This window comes from Poecile atricapillus, chromosome 3 (assembly GCF_030490865.1).
Source record: "Poecile atricapillus isolate bPoeAtr1 chromosome 3, bPoeAtr1.hap1, whole genome shotgun sequence".
NCBI classification, from domain to species: Eukaryota; Metazoa; Chordata; class Aves; order Passeriformes; family Paridae; genus Poecile; species Poecile atricapillus.
In genome coordinates, this window is record NC_081251.1 from 7285942 (window position 1) to 7303746 (window position 17805).

General features: G+C 41.9%; 1 protein-coding gene across 2 annotated transcripts in view; it reads right to left on the minus strand.

Annotated features, from left to right (window-relative positions):
- The window catches only part of EVA1A (eva-1 homolog A, regulator of programmed cell death), a 205372-nt gene that overhangs the window by 114709 nt on the left and 72858 nt on the right, over nt 1-17805 (minus strand). For both annotated transcript variants that reach the window (XM_058836134.1, XM_058836135.1), the window contains exon 4: nt 4752-4904. In XM_058836134.1, the coding sequence (XP_058692117.1) occupies nt 4752-4904 (153 nt within the window). The remainder of the gene's footprint in view (nt 1-4751; nt 4905-17805) is intronic.

Consider the following 17805-nt stretch of genomic DNA (forward strand, 5'->3'; position numbering starts at 1 on the left):
TGTATTTCATATTCATTCACATGCTAGATCTGGTCACAGATAAACAAATTAGAAGGGTCCATTATTTATATGGTGTAATAAATATTTATATGAGGATTCTGCTTTAAGTCTTATATACATCTGCATTAAGAGGGGGAAATCAAAACAGACTGGGTTGGATCACCTTCTGTCCCTACATTAGAATGAAAATGCCAGGGAATGAGCACCTAAAGCATGGGCTCCTTTGCTGAATTCCTCTGCTCTTCCATTATCAGATCTCATGAGTCAGAGAGTGCCACTGACCATATGAGTTTCCTCAGGGCTTTGTAAACACATTCATTTTTCCCCTTTACAGAGGCACAGGAGACAACTTGTATGTTAAGTGACAAGGACATTTCAGTCCCAGCAGAGTACTCAGCTTAATCCACACCCCAGGACCCAGAGCAAGGCTGAGGAGCCAGGGTTCCCATGATCTTGCACCAACTCCAAAACCAACCCCAGATTCCTTCTACCCAGGATGAGCAATTAAATTGCTTTGGGCTTTTTGTACACATGATGGAGAAAGACAGGGTCCTTGGGAAGGAGTCCTGGATCCTATGTTAGAGGTCAGCTGAGCATGTCCATCTCACCCTCTGTGGTTCGGGGGGGAGCTACTGTAAAAATGAATAATGTGAACAACTCAGGTGTCCTAAATATGACCAAAGATATTGCTCCACTAAGCAATAAACAGGGTAATCATTTTATGTCCAAGATCTTCCTCCTCAGTCTCCTAATTAGATCATTACCTTGCACTCAGACACATGTAGAAAAAGGCCATTTTTTAAACTACTTCTCTTGGAATAAACAAGACACTGGGAGATGCAGGCAAAGGCAGCTGTAAACAGCAGAAAAAGGGGGCAAAGGGCTCACTTGGCTGAGGGATATTAATGGTTCATTGCTTGTAAATAGCCCTTTCCCCAGAGACCTCCCCATGCTCTGTGTATGCTCTCTGCACATGCTGGCAGCAAAGTGGAGGCTTTATTAAGAGAGTTACAAATAAGGTCAAATTCTTTTAGGAGCTTTTCAGAGTTCCCAAGGCATTCAAGGAAGGCTCCAGCTGTTTGCAGGGGTTTCCCATTACGGTCAGAGACATAAGTTTCAGCATGTTTCCAGTTAAAGGAGGATCCTGACAGATTTTCACTTTAACATGACAGTGACAGGATGAAGTTCTCCACCATAACTTTCTCTTCACAGATGCTAAGCACGTTCACATAGACACTGCACAAAGAGAAAGCATGTATCTGGCATGGCATGGCATGGCATGGCATGGCATGGCATGGCATGGCATGGCATGGCATGGCATGGCATGGCATGGCATGGCATGGCATGGCATGGCATGGCATATGAAGGGTGACTTGGAATCTTTCATCACCCAAAAGCAGCACAGCAGTATCTGGGTTAAAAGGACTGCAGCACCAGGATACCTCAGAAACCAGCTGAGCTCCTAAAGTAGAATCCAGGAAATTCAGTGTTAGTGAGCTTTATCTCTTTAACACTTTTACAGGAGTACAAGGTCTTGTTTTTCAAGGCAGAAACAACACAAATTGAACTGGTTTGCCTTACATATGCAATGCTCTATTAGGCCACCTGTCCTGCCCATCTTAGACCTCAGTTCTTTAAAAGTCTCACCTGTAGAAGCTGTATATCTCTAAATTCAATCCAAATGTGCATTTTGTCCACAGAAAGAAAAATGGAATAAAATTTTCTGAACTGTTTTTCATTAGAAGAGGAAGAAAAGATAATCTTCACCACTTTTGGGGCAGTATGACTTCTTCACTCATCACGTAGCTCAGGCTGCGTGGATAAAAATAATCACTGCTAACTTGTGCAGGGCCTACTTCCCAGCAAAATGCCCTTTGCCAAGGCTCAGACTTGACACAAATCATCAGTCCCATGAAATTCAAACAGAATAAATCTCCCATGTACAGAACATAGCTGGGTTCTGCCTTGCAGGAACTGGATGTTGCTGCAAAGTCTGACTCATACGGTCATGTTTGTAAGATCAACTTGTGAATGTCTGCGATCAAAGGCTGCCACAGAGCAGCCCTCCCCACATTTCAGGGCTATGGAAACGTGCAGGGAAATGTTCTCCAGCTAGCAGTAAGTTTGATTTATAAATTGTGATGTTTCCACCTGCTCCTGAAGGAACAGAGCTGCCTGCTGGGCTAGGCAGGCCCGTGAGAAGAGCAGTTTGTGAAGTGGGCCGGGGCACCCTGAGTGCTGCTCACAACCACTCGTGAAGCTGGGAGCACAACCTGCTCTTGTCACTGGAGTGGGAGGTTTGCAGGGTGCCATGGGGAAGCACAGTGTGGATGTGCTTTTTTGCTGATTTGGGTTGGAGGAGGATCCTACACCAGTTTCTGCTGTGGAGCCAAGAGAAGAACTTCAGCCGCAACTCACCTCCCCATTCCTGCAGCACTGCCCCACTGGGGCAGCTCACACAGGCAGATGAAGGGAGAAGCAGAGACTGCCTCATGCCAAGGGGATCGGTGAGCTGTACCTGAAGACACCTGAACAACCCCTCCCAAACACGGTGGGGAGTTAAGGGCTGGAGCATGGTGAATTGGCAATGACCATCTGCTCACCCCCAGTTTTCTTTCAGGTAAGCTCAACCCCGCTCCCACAATTCGCTCAGGATTTCAACGTGCAAGGAAACATCAACAGCTGTAATCTGTCTTTCACCCTACACACACAGTGTCCAAATGGCTGGGAAAGCCTGGGGAAGTCACTGCTCCATGGTGAGTTCTTCATATCTCCCAGTCCTGCAGGGCATGCAGCCAGCAGATGTTCCAGACACCCTTCCCACCCTCCCTTTGCTCTTATGCAGGCAGCACACACCCACTTCCACAGCACCCCAGGAGCACCACTCTGACTTAAAATAATTTTCATTTTTCTTGAGACCCCAGCAATTCCAAACATGTGGATATTTGCTCCTATCCAACAACTCAGTCATTTTTAGCATCAGCTCACAGTTTAAAACCTTGAGCTGGATTTTAGCATAAAGTTTCCCCTGCATTCCCACTCCTGACTTGGCACTACACTGTCGTGTACTGAGCCTGGTCCTGTAAGTAGCTTCATTTAGGAGCTGACACTTGAGCAAGGCCCTGCCTCATCCCAGCAGCAGACTGCGTGCTGCACTCTAGGATCTGACACCTCATTTCCTTGGGGAAACATCCAAATTTGTAGAGCTCACAAGGCCAGTTTGAGAACAGCAGGGCGTACAGGTGCTGGATATCCTATGGCACATGCAGCCCTGCTGTCAGAGCCCATTGCTTGTTCTCCCTATTTGTGCCTCCTGTCCCATTTTCTGGTCCCACAAACCATGCACTCAGCCAGTACAAGTTTCATGACTTTGTAGCTGGGAAAAGAAGGGTAAAACTTTACCCTTTGTGGCTTCACAGAGTTTTGCATTTTGACATTGAAGAGCGGGTCCCTGTGCTGATACCTTGTCGCTGGCAAGTGCCTGTTCCTGCTCTGTCAGCAAGGACAACAGAGTGGGGTGCTCATGTCTGCTCCAGAAACCCATCCTGTTTCACTGATTTGGCAAGTTCTCACCTCAGCACCCAGTGCATACACTCAGCCCATCCCAAACACCACACCAAGGCTAACCTGCCACACACATCTGTTTTGGCCTCTGCTACCTGGCAACTGGGGGACTACAGGAGCACATCCAAGAACACTGGTCACCTCAGAAGACCCTGCACAACTCAGCTGTGCTCCAAGTGCTCAGATTTGCACAGCTATAGAAGACACTCACCACACTGCACAAATAACCCGACTGGCCTCATTCCACCTGTGGGTTTCTACTGACACCCATCATCCGAGTGTCATATTTCCAAGCACTCACTTGACATGCTTCCATTTTAATAGCATTTAGCTCCTTAAGGGCACTGGATCAACAGCTGTGAAGCCAAAGATCCTTAGATACAGCTGAACAGGTCCCAGCAAAACAATAGCACCAGATAAAGGTTCCCTGTGTGGTGTCCTCTGAATCCTTTCCCTCTCTGGAGGCAATTCCTTTGGGGAAACCAGTTAACTCCCTCTCTGCTCTGAAGAGAATTATGACGAATGCTGAGCACCTGATTTTGTACTGTGAGTGTTGCTTTCTCTGCCACAGCCTAAAATATTCCAAGTCATTTCACATCAGCTCAAGAACAGACAGTTCCAGTGAATGTTTTTCAATTATTTATCTTTAACTCATGACTGTAAGAGACTCTGATAGTCTGAGAGTAAGGAAGATACTTGAAGGTACTGTAAGCCAACCATAACATAATGAAACTTAACAACTTGCTTTTTTAAGCTTGCTTCTCTCCTTTGTTTTAACTTCACTGAAAGTTTAAATGCAATGTCAAGGCTTCAGGTGCTGCAGATGTACATGACATCCCCAGATAATATGTTCCTCCATATTACAGGCAGAGGCTCAGTGGGTGAACCACCACGAAGACAGAATTGAACAAGAAATTCAAGCACCTTCAATCATATAATCAGATGAATCTGTGAAAAGCCTGTGGCCTGGGAACTCAGCTGGGACATACAGCTGCACCTCAGTTTGGTGCTCATGCTGAAGCTCATCCCTGGTTGACAAGGTACCACACATCAGGAGCACCACCATAGCAGGTTACATGTCCCAGTCCTGCTTTTCTGACCAGGATCTGTGCCAGCTCTGCTGTGATGACAGTAAATGAAATCACCCTGCCCACATCAGTGTGTCATCAAGACATTCCCCAGCTTACCAATCATGGGCATCCCTAGGTTTTGGTATGGGCACTCCAGGCTGCCTCCTTGTGTCCTCCCAAAGATAGCAGAGTAAATGGCTATCACCATGCTCTTCTTACAGCTCAGCCTCAGCTTGTCATCTTCACAGGCTACTTTACTCTTGTATTCATCTGGAAACAAACAAACACTTAATTACTCAGCTGATCCACAGGTGGGCTCCCAGCAGGGCAGGACCCTCCCACCTCCCCATGGGGTGAGCTCAGCAGAGGCAGCAGCGATTCTGGGCCCAGGGTGCACCTCAGCTCCCAGCACAGCCCCAGCCTTAGCACTGCATTTGCTACAGGAGTACAGATCTCTCCCATTACACATTCCCTCTGTGGCATTACCAACACATTCAATGAATGTATTCTAACCAAGCACACGTCAGCTTTGTTAAATAGCCTAAAATTTCATTTGGCAGACAGATAAGTGAGGAGGCATGGCATTTTATTTTTTTCTACATGGTAATATGGCAAGGGAGGGCGAAAGCCCATCTTTAGGAACCTAACTCATCCACGAAGGAGTACTTTATGTGTCAGGCATTTACTCTATATCACAGCAGCTCAAATGCAAACAGAATCATGCTCCATGGCTTTTCCTTCACAGCAGCTCTTCCATGGCAGATCCAATAGAAGTTATACTAAGTTTAATAATTATGGAAGCTGCTCCTGCCTGTTGCAAATACAGATATGCAGAAGCTTGTCCCCAAATCCTTCTTGAAATGGGCACTCTAGCTCTTGTAAAGCTGGTACACACAGAACAATCACTCAGTTTACATCTCTCAAGGAGACTGGATGGTCATTTCATAAGAAATCACATGTCACTCCCTTGTCTTTACCATTATTATTTGGATTATGGGAACCTCTAGAGGTCCCAGCCTAGAATAGGCCCTTCCCATGCATGCCTGCCAACATACCACAGAAAACAAAAACTGCTTTGAAAAGCTGAGTTTTTACAGCAAGCCATTTACACATGTGAAAGAAAGAGACTAAGAAAATGGAAGTGGCATAAAGAGATTAAAAAGACTGAAGTGGCATGTCTATGGACACCCCAGGCAACTCAGGGCACAGCCAGGAATATAACCTCAACCTCCCTGGCCCCTGTAGAGTGACCTTCCACATCCTTATGTTATTTATCATTTGAAATGTAGCCACAACAGCATCCAGATAGCTAAATGGGAAGGGTTTGTGACCCATGGTAAAATTGCAAGCATAATCAGTCATTTCCTCTTGAAAGCTTCTGCTTGTACCAGATCAAAGTGGTGCCATAGAGCACACGAGCATCATCCAGTGCCTGGAGCTGTCCCTGGCCCTGTGTCACTTACTGGCATAGACATGATTTTTGTCCTTCCCTTACACAGTTCTCTGTGCCTAATATCACACACAAAACCACACATATCAAATATATCATCTATATCTATATCATCTATATCTATATCTATATCATCTATATCTATATCTATATCTATATCATCTATATCTATATCTATATCTGTGAACTTATTCTGAGTCCATATGCATAAAACTACTCAGCAACTGAGAACACTAGCTAACAGTTAGTTTATAAGATAATACATAAGTCTTTAGACCGTGGCATTCAGCACTTAATGTGACATTTTTTACTGTACGTTAACTCTAGGTTGATGAATCCTTTTTCCTTATTAGAGACTGAGGGTGTACTTTCCAAGCTGAATCATAGAAGAATTTAGATTGGAAGAACTTCTCAGGAGGTCATCTGGTTTAATTCATGTTCAAAGAAGGGCTAATTTCTACCTTAGATTAGTTTCCAGGAGAATCTACATGGAGAAAACATGTATTATACCAAAACAGGGGCATGCTGATTTAAAAGAAACATCTGAGAACAAAATGACTTTTCACACTCAACCTGGAAATTCCTACTTGAATTTCCAGTGAGTTTTTGAAGCCAAAAACCAGCTTCCTCAAAATAGGCAATTACCTGGTGATGAGAGCATCAAATGGAATGTGAAAACCCTAGTATGAACCTCCAGTCCAGCTGAGAAGCTTAACCTTGGACCCTATTCCAGTACATCATTTTCCTTCTCATTCTGCAGCCTTTTTACAAAAACCTCTGAATGTTTCTAGTTTTTATCCTGCTGCAGAGAAACTTTAAAACCTTCTAAAATATTTAGTGAATATGAAAACACTTTCTGATCCACCTCTCTAGGTGAAGACACAATTAAGGCCTCACTTTCATGGGAGACTCTGAAAAGAGCAGCCATTCCTCAGCAGTAGCCACAGGGATAAACCCACAAACACTGAGTGTATGAAACAGTGGCTGGAATCAGAAATAGAAGCTCTTTGCACCTTCAGAGTAAGTAAAAAGAAAGAAACCTTGTATACCTGTGAAGACTCAATGGTGGACTTGATAATGTCAGGTTAATTGTTCCACTTAATGATTTTAGAAGGCTTTTCTAATCCAAATAGTTCTGTTATTCTATCCATTTTATCTATGTAGGTATTTCATTCAAAATCACCATGAAAGCATCTGAAAGATACACTGAACACACCAAGGGGTTTCATCTTCACCTATAATTGTCTCCCATAGGAATTTTGTTTCTTCTGTGAGGGAAATTAAATCAAAGCTTTAACCTGCCTATACACTAGAAAACAGAGTATAATAAAACTTTATCCACTTAACAGAATTTACTTTTTCCTTAGGGAAAAAACACACATTCAAGCTAAAAGCACAAAGATACAAACTCTCCAATCGGACAAGCTACACACATAATTTATGTTAAATCACTGTCACAGAAAAGAATACTTGTGTCTGGTTGAAGTGGTTGAAAAATGAAATAGGTGATTAAGTTTAGAAAAATAATAATTTTTAAGTCTCTAATGAGAGGGTCCACTGTGTATGTCTCATTTCTTACAGGCACTAACTCAATTTCCTCTTTCAATTTGGTTATTATTAGCTACATCTCCAAATTAACTAGTATAACTGCTTAACCACACATCCTATGGTCTCATTTAAGGTCCTTAGAATATATATTAAATTCTGCTGACCATTCAAAGTCAGGGCTCGTCATCTGGAAACTTGTCTGCGATTTAAACACAGAGAATATTGCACTGAGCACAGTGAACACTGGGATGGACAGACATCCACACCTTCACTGAAGATCAGCAGCAAATGAGGCAATCAACAACAACTTGCTCCAGCTCCAAAAGGGGTTACAAGAGAGCTGGAGAGGGACTTTTCACAAGGACATGTAGTGAAAGGACAGGGGGGAATGGCTGGAGGAAGGCAGGTTTATGTTGGGTGATAGGAAGAAATTATTTATTATGAGGGTAGTGAGGGACTGGAACTGAGAAGCTGTGGCTGCCCCATCCCTGGAAGTGTTCAAGGCCAGGTTGGATAGAGCTGTGAGCAGCCTGGGATAGTGGAAGGTGTCCCTGACCATAGCAAGTGGGTTGGAACGAGATGGTCTTTAAAGTCCTTTCCAACCCAAACTGTTTTATTATTCCATGATACTATGAACAACAAAACACTGCCTCTCACACTCACAGTTCTTACCCTCATATCTGCTCTGGGAAGTCATGTTCAGGGCTTATGGGGAAAGCTGCCTGATGGAAAGCTCAAGAAATCAAGCTGGGGAGGTGAACCTGAGTGCACATTCCTTGGGAGCAAGGGGAGCTTGTGGGTGATGTGTTCCTGGCACACTGCAGTGTGGAGTAAGAGGGTTGTGCCACCTGAAACAGGTGTCACCTCACAGTCACTGGATTCTGCCCCAGGAAGCACCTCCTGGAGCTGCCAGTTCCCAAGGCTCTGGCTGAGTCCAAACTGGCTATGGCTGAAGTTTCCTGGGCAGGAACAGAGAGAAGACACTGCTTTGTTAAAAGAAAGGAAAAAAGAAAGCATGAAATGCACAGCAGTACTTCGGTCTCCCAAAACATTCTCTTAAGCTTGAGAAAAGCAGTCTGGAAAAAAAGCAGTCTGTGTTCCTGGGCAACCTGATAAATGAAATCTGCATGAACAAACAGATAGCTAATGATGCTATGGAGGACACAAGTCAGTGAAAGTATTTTGTACTACATAGCATTGTCACCTCCATTCTAGCCAGGATGAACCCAAGCCAGACACTCACAGCTCCCAGGCACTGGATGACAGTAAGGACTGCGACTGATAATAAAAAATACAGAGCTAAGCATCATCCATATATTTACTGGTACTTCACCCCATGATAGCCTTACATAAATATTGAAAAGAAGCGAGGCAGCGTAAGTGACATAAGAGAGCTGGGACTGGGAACAAAAATGCATTTTTCTCTCTCACTCTCCCAAGCAGAACTGGCCTCCTACAGATCACTCACAATCTGGTCCTAAGCCTGCTCTAACTGTTACAGTCTGGATATAATTCAGGCCAAATGCAAACATTTGTATTAGTAGGTTTCATGTTTCACCCTGAAAAATTAAACACGCTTAAATGGCCTCGGAAAGGTGGCAGTGATATTCAGCAAATGGCTTACTCCACTGTAATCCCCCATGCAGTCATTTGTAGGGCAACAGAGATTTACCATGATTAAGATATTTGCTAAGGATAATATCCCTTTTATTACTGCCTGGTTTCAGAGACACTGGCTTAAATATAACTCCGTAGAGAGAACCCAAGGAGGGAACAGCTGCAGGCTTTTCTAGACACATTTTTAAAGGTCATTATGTGACACAATTGTAACTTAGCTCAGACAATTACAGCAAAACAATTATAAATGCTTCTAATAGAAAAATGGTCTCTCTCAAACAATAAAGTCAATAAGAAGACCTTTAGTAATTATTGGATGTGTACAATAATATTAACCTGTATGACCAATAGTAATTACATTTATCCAGTATCTTAAGAACATTTTCACTTATGGCTCACAAGAATTTTCTGAATGATCATGATTTGGAAGATCAAAACTAAATGTCAATTGCCTCAATCTCTGCAAGACCTTAGACATAAAAGCCCTTAAAGAGATTTTGCTTCTAACAAAATGATGAAATGTATTAATGCCAGAGCTTCACCTTGCCTAAAATGATATTTTTGAACAGAACTTGTGGAAAAAATTATGGAATTTGCTAATCGAAGTTTCATACTTCACTAAATCAGTGCATAATAGCTGACCCCATTTCCCAGATCAAAGAGCTGGAAATACATGTAAAGAGAAATCTGTTTTCTCCACAAAATCCTAAAGGATTTAAATCTTAGAATTGAGGATCTGAGAAAAGAAAGTGAATTTGTAGGAAACAGAGATGCTTTTGCCTAATTCTTTATCAAGTTTCCCATAGAAGACTTTCTTATCTAGGTTATAATTGTTAAATTAACATGACTGCACTCAAGGTGCTACTTCAGAACCAAACCGGACACCATCTTCGTCAGTAATTTCTCTTTAACCCAATTTTTGCCTTGCTCACATTCATCCCAGCTTTGTTATATGTTCCTCTTCATGTCACCCAAAACAAAGAACATTTCTTGCCTTGAAACTCATAACTCTTCATTATATCCACCCATTCTACCGTCACCTAATTCCCTTCAGATGATAAATGACTATATTTAATTAATGGGTGGTGGTTTGTGCTGCTCTGTGGAAAAGGGCATAAGGAGAACTCTCTTCCAGTCACTTTCTCCCCAAGTAATGGTGGGTACACCTCCAGTGCTTCATGTCACTCTTCCCTGCTCCAGCTCCTCCTGCACGTGTCAGACATGGACTGATTGTAAAGTGGAACAGCTGAAATACACAAGTGGAACACACAAACTTTTAACCACCAGTTAAAATCCAACAAACTTTTATGGACACTGGAAAGCCATCCCCAAATAATAAAGATGGTGATAATGCATGTGGTGAGATTTTGGTGATTTCAGCACATTGCAGAATACTTATATTGCAAAAGCCACCACATAGCAATTTTTTGTGTCTGTCTAAAGAGAGAAGCCAAATTAAGGATTAACCACGGAAATCTGAATTTTTTACTGTGGATGTAGTCACTCCAGACCATAATTCACTGAGTCACTGAGAACAGAAAGCACCTCTGGAGAATGTCTGGGCCAATCCCCATGTTCAGACTGCAGTCAACAAGAGCAGCAGGTGGCTGAGGGCCATATTCATTCAAGTTTTTAACACCTGCAAGGATTGAGACTTCACAACTTCCTTGGGCAAGTTATTTTAGCCATCCTGTTAGTCATGTGAGAGATGAGTATAGTGAGTACCTGTTTCCATCTCTTCTGTGGGAACTGGGAAAATGAGCTTCCAAGACAGAAAACCTATTAAACACTAGGACAGACACCTCTAAGCAGCATCCTTGAATAAGAGTGCTGTGCACAGCACTGCCCTTGAACAGCTCATCTTGGAGATATCCATCCAGTACCCTTCCTAGTAACCTGTAACCCCTGGTTTTATATTTTCTTTTTCTCCACAATCAGCTAATTTCCAGGAACTTCTATAAAATATACAAAATATTTTTCTGGTTAAGTGGAACTAAGTGCATCACAAAATTAAAATAAGGGAGTGCATCTCAAAGCAGTGAGAGGAAAGGCGCCTTGGACAGCATTCACTGCTACTACAGCCTGCAGAGAAGAAGACAATTGTATTAAAGAGTATTTTCCAGTTGATGCACCGCTTCAAAGCTTTTCCCCATGCTTCTATTCCTGTTATATATTTACTAATTTTTCATTTCAAGCATGTGTTCGTTATTTAAGTATTTTATCCTCTTTTGGGCTTTGAAGATATAAGCAAGTTCTGGCCTTCAAGTCCCTGAATGTAAATCATAGAGTCATAAATTTCTAAAATGGTTGGGCTTGGAAAGGATCTTAAAGGTCCTCCCTTTCAAACCTCCTGTCATGTCATCTTCCACTATCCCAAGCTGCTCACAACCCCATCCAACCTGGCCTTGGACACTTCCAGGGATGGGACAGCTTCACTGGGCAGCTTGTGCTAGGGCCTAAACACACTCAGTGTGTGTCATGGGGTTACTTTACCTTTAAGAAGGTTAAAGTTGCTGGGGTCTGCCTGGAGTCTTTTCTCCTGACCAATTATCGGTCATTGCTGAGAATTGACAGCAGTTTTGGCCTTTGAAAAGTGGGATCAACTTGTGAACCCTACCTTAAAGTGTAAAACCAGAGCTCTCTTGTTCTCTTTGTTTTCCTGGCTGTGAAGGGTGGCGGAGCTCCAGGCCTCCCGTTCCTGCCGCGTCTCCCGGCCGGGAGATGGGGCCTGCAGAGAGTTTTCCCCGGGCTCTGGCCGGGCCGGGCCGGGCCGATCTCTGGCTCGGCTGCAGGTTTTGCTGTGACTAAATTTACTAGAGACTGCTGAGTGAAGAAGGAGAGAGGCTCTGGACCTGCAGCAGGCTGGGGCGGCGACTACGCTTTCCAGAGCAGCCATGAGGAATCTTCTATCAAAGACAGCTCCAGCTCCTGTTCAGCAGAGATCACAGAACCATCTACAAAAGCCTGGGCAAGATTTTAACTCTTTCATTACCCAGATGAGACTTGTGGATTAATCTTTTTATCCAGAGAGAGAAAAAGAGAGTGATCAACATGAAAAGAGACTTTATAAACTACCAGTGACAGGAAAGAAAAGAAGCTTCAGAAAAGGTACAGAATAAGGAGATGCTTTAATTAAGCTGAAATATCTTTCTGTTAAAACTATGGAGATGGACAATGAAGTCCTGAAAAGAACTCCTTTAATTCATAATAGAGTATGGGGAGGAATAGAGTCTTCAAGGTGTAAAATTTGAGTAAAAAGTAGAATAATTGTGATACAGTGAGGTGCTGTAAGATTTGAAGCCTTGAGAGGCAATGAGAAAAACTGTTTTCTAATGAAGCTCACAGAAACAGATGAAGAAGACTTTTGCTTTTGAATAACTCATCCTTAAAATGCCATCCCTAAACCCATGGCCCATACACACCTCAGAGTGATGTAAAATGAGAGGAGTGAGCTCTGATAACAGTTCTGGGCAGCTGATATCAGGGCAATAAGAAACTATAACAGAAGTAGTTTTCTTGTGAGAAACTCCATAAATTAACAGAAAGAGACTTCTGTTTCTCTACAAAGACTGGTGAAAAGACTGTAGAAAGAATTGGGACTGTTTAAACCATCAAAGTTCTAAAGTTTTTGTCTCTGTTGTCATGTGAACAAAAGAATGGTGGGTAGTAGGAGATGAAAAGGTTTTTCTGGAAGTTTATTCTGGTGTTCTTATTATTGTAGTTTGTCAATAAACTTTCTTTATTCCTTTTAGGTTTTATGCCTGTTTTGCTCTTGTTCTAATCCATATCTCACAGCAAGAAATAAGTAATTTTTTTGTTGTTAGTTACTGGTTTAAAACCACAACAGTGTGAAAGATTTTTTTCCTAATATCCCGTCTGAATCAATCCTTTTTTAAAGAGTAGATTTAGATTAGATATGTGGTTTAAAGCCATTCCCCCTCATCCTATCAGGGGACAAGTCAACAAAGATCATAAGTTTCTCTCAATGACAAAAACCCACTATTTAGACCAGTTCACATTGCTATGGCTCCTTTCTTTTCTGTTTTCTTGTAATTTTACTTATGACATGCACTTTATATCCTGAGTTCCAGAGCTTCCTCCTTATCCATGTGAACCTGCTACTAATGAGAATTTTCTGTTCATATCAGGATTTGAATAGATCCACATCAATCCAGTCAGCATTTCCTTAGGGAGGGTTGGGTGGAGGAAACTTTTCCAGGACAGCAAAGGTCTCCAGAGCTCTCGAGTACAGCCCTCACTATCACTCCCCCACAAGCATTTTACTGTGGGCTACCTGGTAACTCCCTAATTTCAAAGGAATCTAAAAAGGATTTTACCTTTAATTTGGAGCATAAAAAATAAAAAAAATAAAAAGTTGGAGTGTTAACATTTCATACATTTGCATGGAAGTATCTTTTAAAATTATTTCGGTTCCATTTTCCCTTGAGAAAACTTCTGTGAAGATGGTCTCATTTAATTTTTAAGAGCTGAAGTTTGCCACCCTTGGCAGACTGGCATGTGCTACTTACTTCTACAGGAGATAATCTGAAACTCTGAAAGATACAATTCAGATGACAGTCCAGAATCACATTAAAAAGGCAGTCTGCCAACTTCACAAGTACCCTGAAAACTCAAGAGTGCCAAGTTTTGGAGGTCTGAAACCCTTTTGACAAGTAAGATTGTTTTTTGCAAATGACCTTGTCAGATTCCTTTAAAATTACACTCCTGATGCACCCATCCAATTTGCAGTGTTTAAAAGGCACCTCTCCCCACTGTCACTTTCATTAGTCTGAAGTAGTTGTCCTTTTATATTCTGCTGTGAAAAGGCTGGCAGTGCTGCAAATTAACTGCTACATTTCATTTCCAAAGTAGAGTTTAGATGCACCTAGTTGCACTTTTCTGATGGATAAAGAGAGGTATATGGTTACCTAAGGAGGAAAAAAAAGGAAAAAATCAAAATATGTGCCCTAGACTATGAGATAGGAGTTAAAAATAACACCTGGGAGTCCAGGACAAATTTAATTCTCTTCCAATTTCTTCCATTAATGAAATTGGGCTGATTTTCTGAAGCAGCTTTGACTTACTGGTACATTGCTGCTTAAGCCTCTCCCTCTCCGTTTGTTAGTCCTGCTTCCAAAGATATGCTGGATGAAGTTCAGTGAAATTTGACAGAAACATCCAGATGACAAATGTAGTGAAGTCCCCATACATTTTTTAGGAACTGGTAGCCAATTTCAGAAGGTAGTCAAACCAGTGCCAAAGCTGGTTGTAATCGTTGCACTGTCCCACCAGTCAACCAGCATGGATTTACGACCTGTAGAGCAGCCAACTAATAAACTGCAAACTGTAAACTTGGCCAGCTATCATGGACTTAAATCTGGACTAGCTACACCATAGGACGCAACATGGGAAGCACAGCCAAAACTTTTGTACTCCAGTGAAAAGATGGGAGAGATGCACTAAGGAAAAGTAGCTTAAAGATATGTAAGGCAAAAGATTTCATTAGCACCATGCTCACAGCAGTTTTGTTCTGCTCTTCCAGTGATTGCATAAATCTGGAGTAATGCTGCTAAAGTTATTATTAAAACAGCTGAAAGGGAGAACTTAGTCTTATATCATTTAAATAGTCTTCTCCAGACATTAAAATAATGGTGATAATAATTCTGATACAAGAACATTAAAAGGATACCTGATTGATATTTTTACATATAACCCACTGGGTTGCCTAGAGCATACAATATGGGAAAATAGGCCTACTAGATTAAAAACTAGTTCACTACTGTCCTAAATAATTAAATACACAGTATTCCTTCAATGGCTTTGCCTAAGAAGAAAAAAAAATGTAGCTGGGAGAAATACAGTAACCAAATTTCCAAAATTCATCATGGATGCTTTAGAAGTCCCAGTTCGCAGAGACATGAATAGGTGACAGCCTACAGTGCCTTTGAAGTAGTCAGAAAAATCAGTGTGTAAGAAGAGCTTGATACACCATTAGTATGATAAAACACTGAAAATATCAGGAGATACCTCTTTTAAAAATGTGTAGTTAATTTGCAAACCAAGTGTAGGACAGATATTGAAAAAATAATGAGGAAATGCACAGTAATGGAAAGAGTTTATTACCATGACAATACCCCAGAGAAGATTTATTCTTTTCTCTCTCTCCCTCTATTTTTTTTTCTTTTTTTTTTCTTTTTTCCCTAAAAGACTTTTATTTGAGAACAATTGGTCTATATTTTCAGTCTTGAATAAGTCCATATATAGGACCTTCTGCAGAAGTGCTGTACAAATTTACTTCTCTGTTCTGTGAGTCCTACATTCACAGTTTAATCTGCGGAGTCAATACAATAGATCCAAACTTCCACAAAAGTTAACCTTTGCAGCGTCTCAATTTGCTTTTAAAAATATGGTTTCTGGGACACACTTTTCATCTCAGTTCTTCAGCAGTACACCTGAAAATCTTGAAATCTGTCGTTCAGAGCTTGCAAACCTCTACCATAGTAGCACTGTGCTGGGATTTCGACTTTTGGGCTCCATTTTTCACAGCTTGGTTTCCTTGTGTTCCGGTTCATTGCTCCAAGGACACTCCTTGCTCTTCTCAGAAGACTCCCAGATCACTTTCCCTCTGCCAGCAGCCAGAGCATTTCTGACACCTGAAGGAGCAGCCACCACACAGCCTCTGCCATCAGCACAGAAAGGCACCACAGGTGCCCCAGTGCCCAAGGATGGGCTGGATCTCCTGAGGAACACGGGGAGCTCCTCCTGGCACTGCTGTTGATCCACCTGTCCCAGCGCTGAAAGACCATGGTCTAATCCTTCCTTGTCCTTCACTCAAAATACATGGCTTAAAAATGGGTAATGATATCCCTGGTTTGTTGGGGGCTTTTTCCCAACCCCACAGAAAGCTTAAATGACAATGGACAAAGATGGTCTGTAAAAGTCACAGCTCTAGCATTTATGCAATTTAGGCAGATTTCAGAATTTGTCTTTTTTAGCAGTTCACATCTGGATACTGGAGACCTGATCCAGTAAAATGAATCCTTATATCTGCACAGTAGGAAACACCATGGTTTTCACTGACTCCTTATTATGTCAATCAGGAGTGATTGATTATGTTTGAAAGAAAAATGGGATTCTTTTTTTTTTTTTTTTTATTTATTTTTTTTTTTTAACTCTCCAGGGTCCAGCAGCCTTTTTTTTCTCTTCAGGGGCAGGAAATTATGATTATAATAAAAACAGTGTAATATAATTACATTAGCTATAATATCATATTTCCATTTATTATATTAGTTAACATATTGTATTAATATTGCAATCATATTTATAATTAAACTGACAACAATCTCTGCATTTGCTGACACTGGAATCACATGTTCCTGTTAACCCTCCTCCTGGCAGTCAAGTGATTAATGTGCTACAGAGATAGGGCTATTTGACAGCTTCTGAAAATCTCTGTGCATCAACAGCTTAAAACAATATTAATCATTAGCATTAGCATTTCTCTGGCCCCAGTTGTGGGCTGATAGATCTGTCCCGTGTTATTTACAATGTTCTTTTATTTACACCTTTTCATCACCACAGCAGTTGCTGCCTGAGGTTTTATTGCCCTTATAAATTTCCACTTCCCTGCACCACCTTAACAGTTTTGAAATAATACAGATAAGCAAGAGAGAGCTGATGCTGATGAATGCAGGAGGCAAAAGGCTCATTCTGTTGCCTCAGTGGCTGGGCCAGGGGGATGTGCCCATTAAACATCCCCAACTCCATCTCTCTGCTTTGGGAAGACTGGCCCACCAAAAAGCAATGCAGCAAACAATACAGTGAACTTCTCTTGCCACCAATAAACCTGTCTGATGAAGGAGATTAATGCTTTTCTGAAAGGCTTGATGACTACTGAATTACCGATCTATGCCAGCACTAAAATCAATCACCAGCATTAAAGCGACCAGGAATACATTTAGGTCTTTCTTTGCTCTCATCTTAAACTTCCACAAAAGCTCTCTACTTTCTATAGCCCTCTGCTCCTGCTCACAGCATTTTACAGATTCTGTCTGGGGAATGCAAGCCTTGAGGATGTGTGATGAGATGTGGCTTTCCAGGCCGTGTTCTCTGAATTTGACAGAAAAGATGCAATCCCCAGCCAAGCAAAGCCAGCAGCAAAGCCCAAACAAGATCCAATACTGAAGGAATGGGTTGTAGGAAGATTAAAAGTTGAACAAGAGGCACTCACTGCAAGCCTAGGTGGTCCTTCCAAAATGTCTTTTCTATACTTTTCAGCCAATTTAGCTGAAATCTGATGAGCAGGCCTGACCATTTCACAAAAAGCCATGAAATCACAACATGGAGCAGGACTCTTCACCGTTCTTTGTTAGCTGGAATAGTTCTGGCAGCACTAATGGTTTTCTGCTGTTTGGACAGGTTTTGAAGTACCTCTAGCAAAAAAAAAAAATTACACATCCTCACCAAAAGGCAGACACTCCTGGGACACAGCATGGCAGCGCTAACACTGTATGATAGAAGGAGAGATTTGAAGGTGATCAAATTGGAATTAATTCC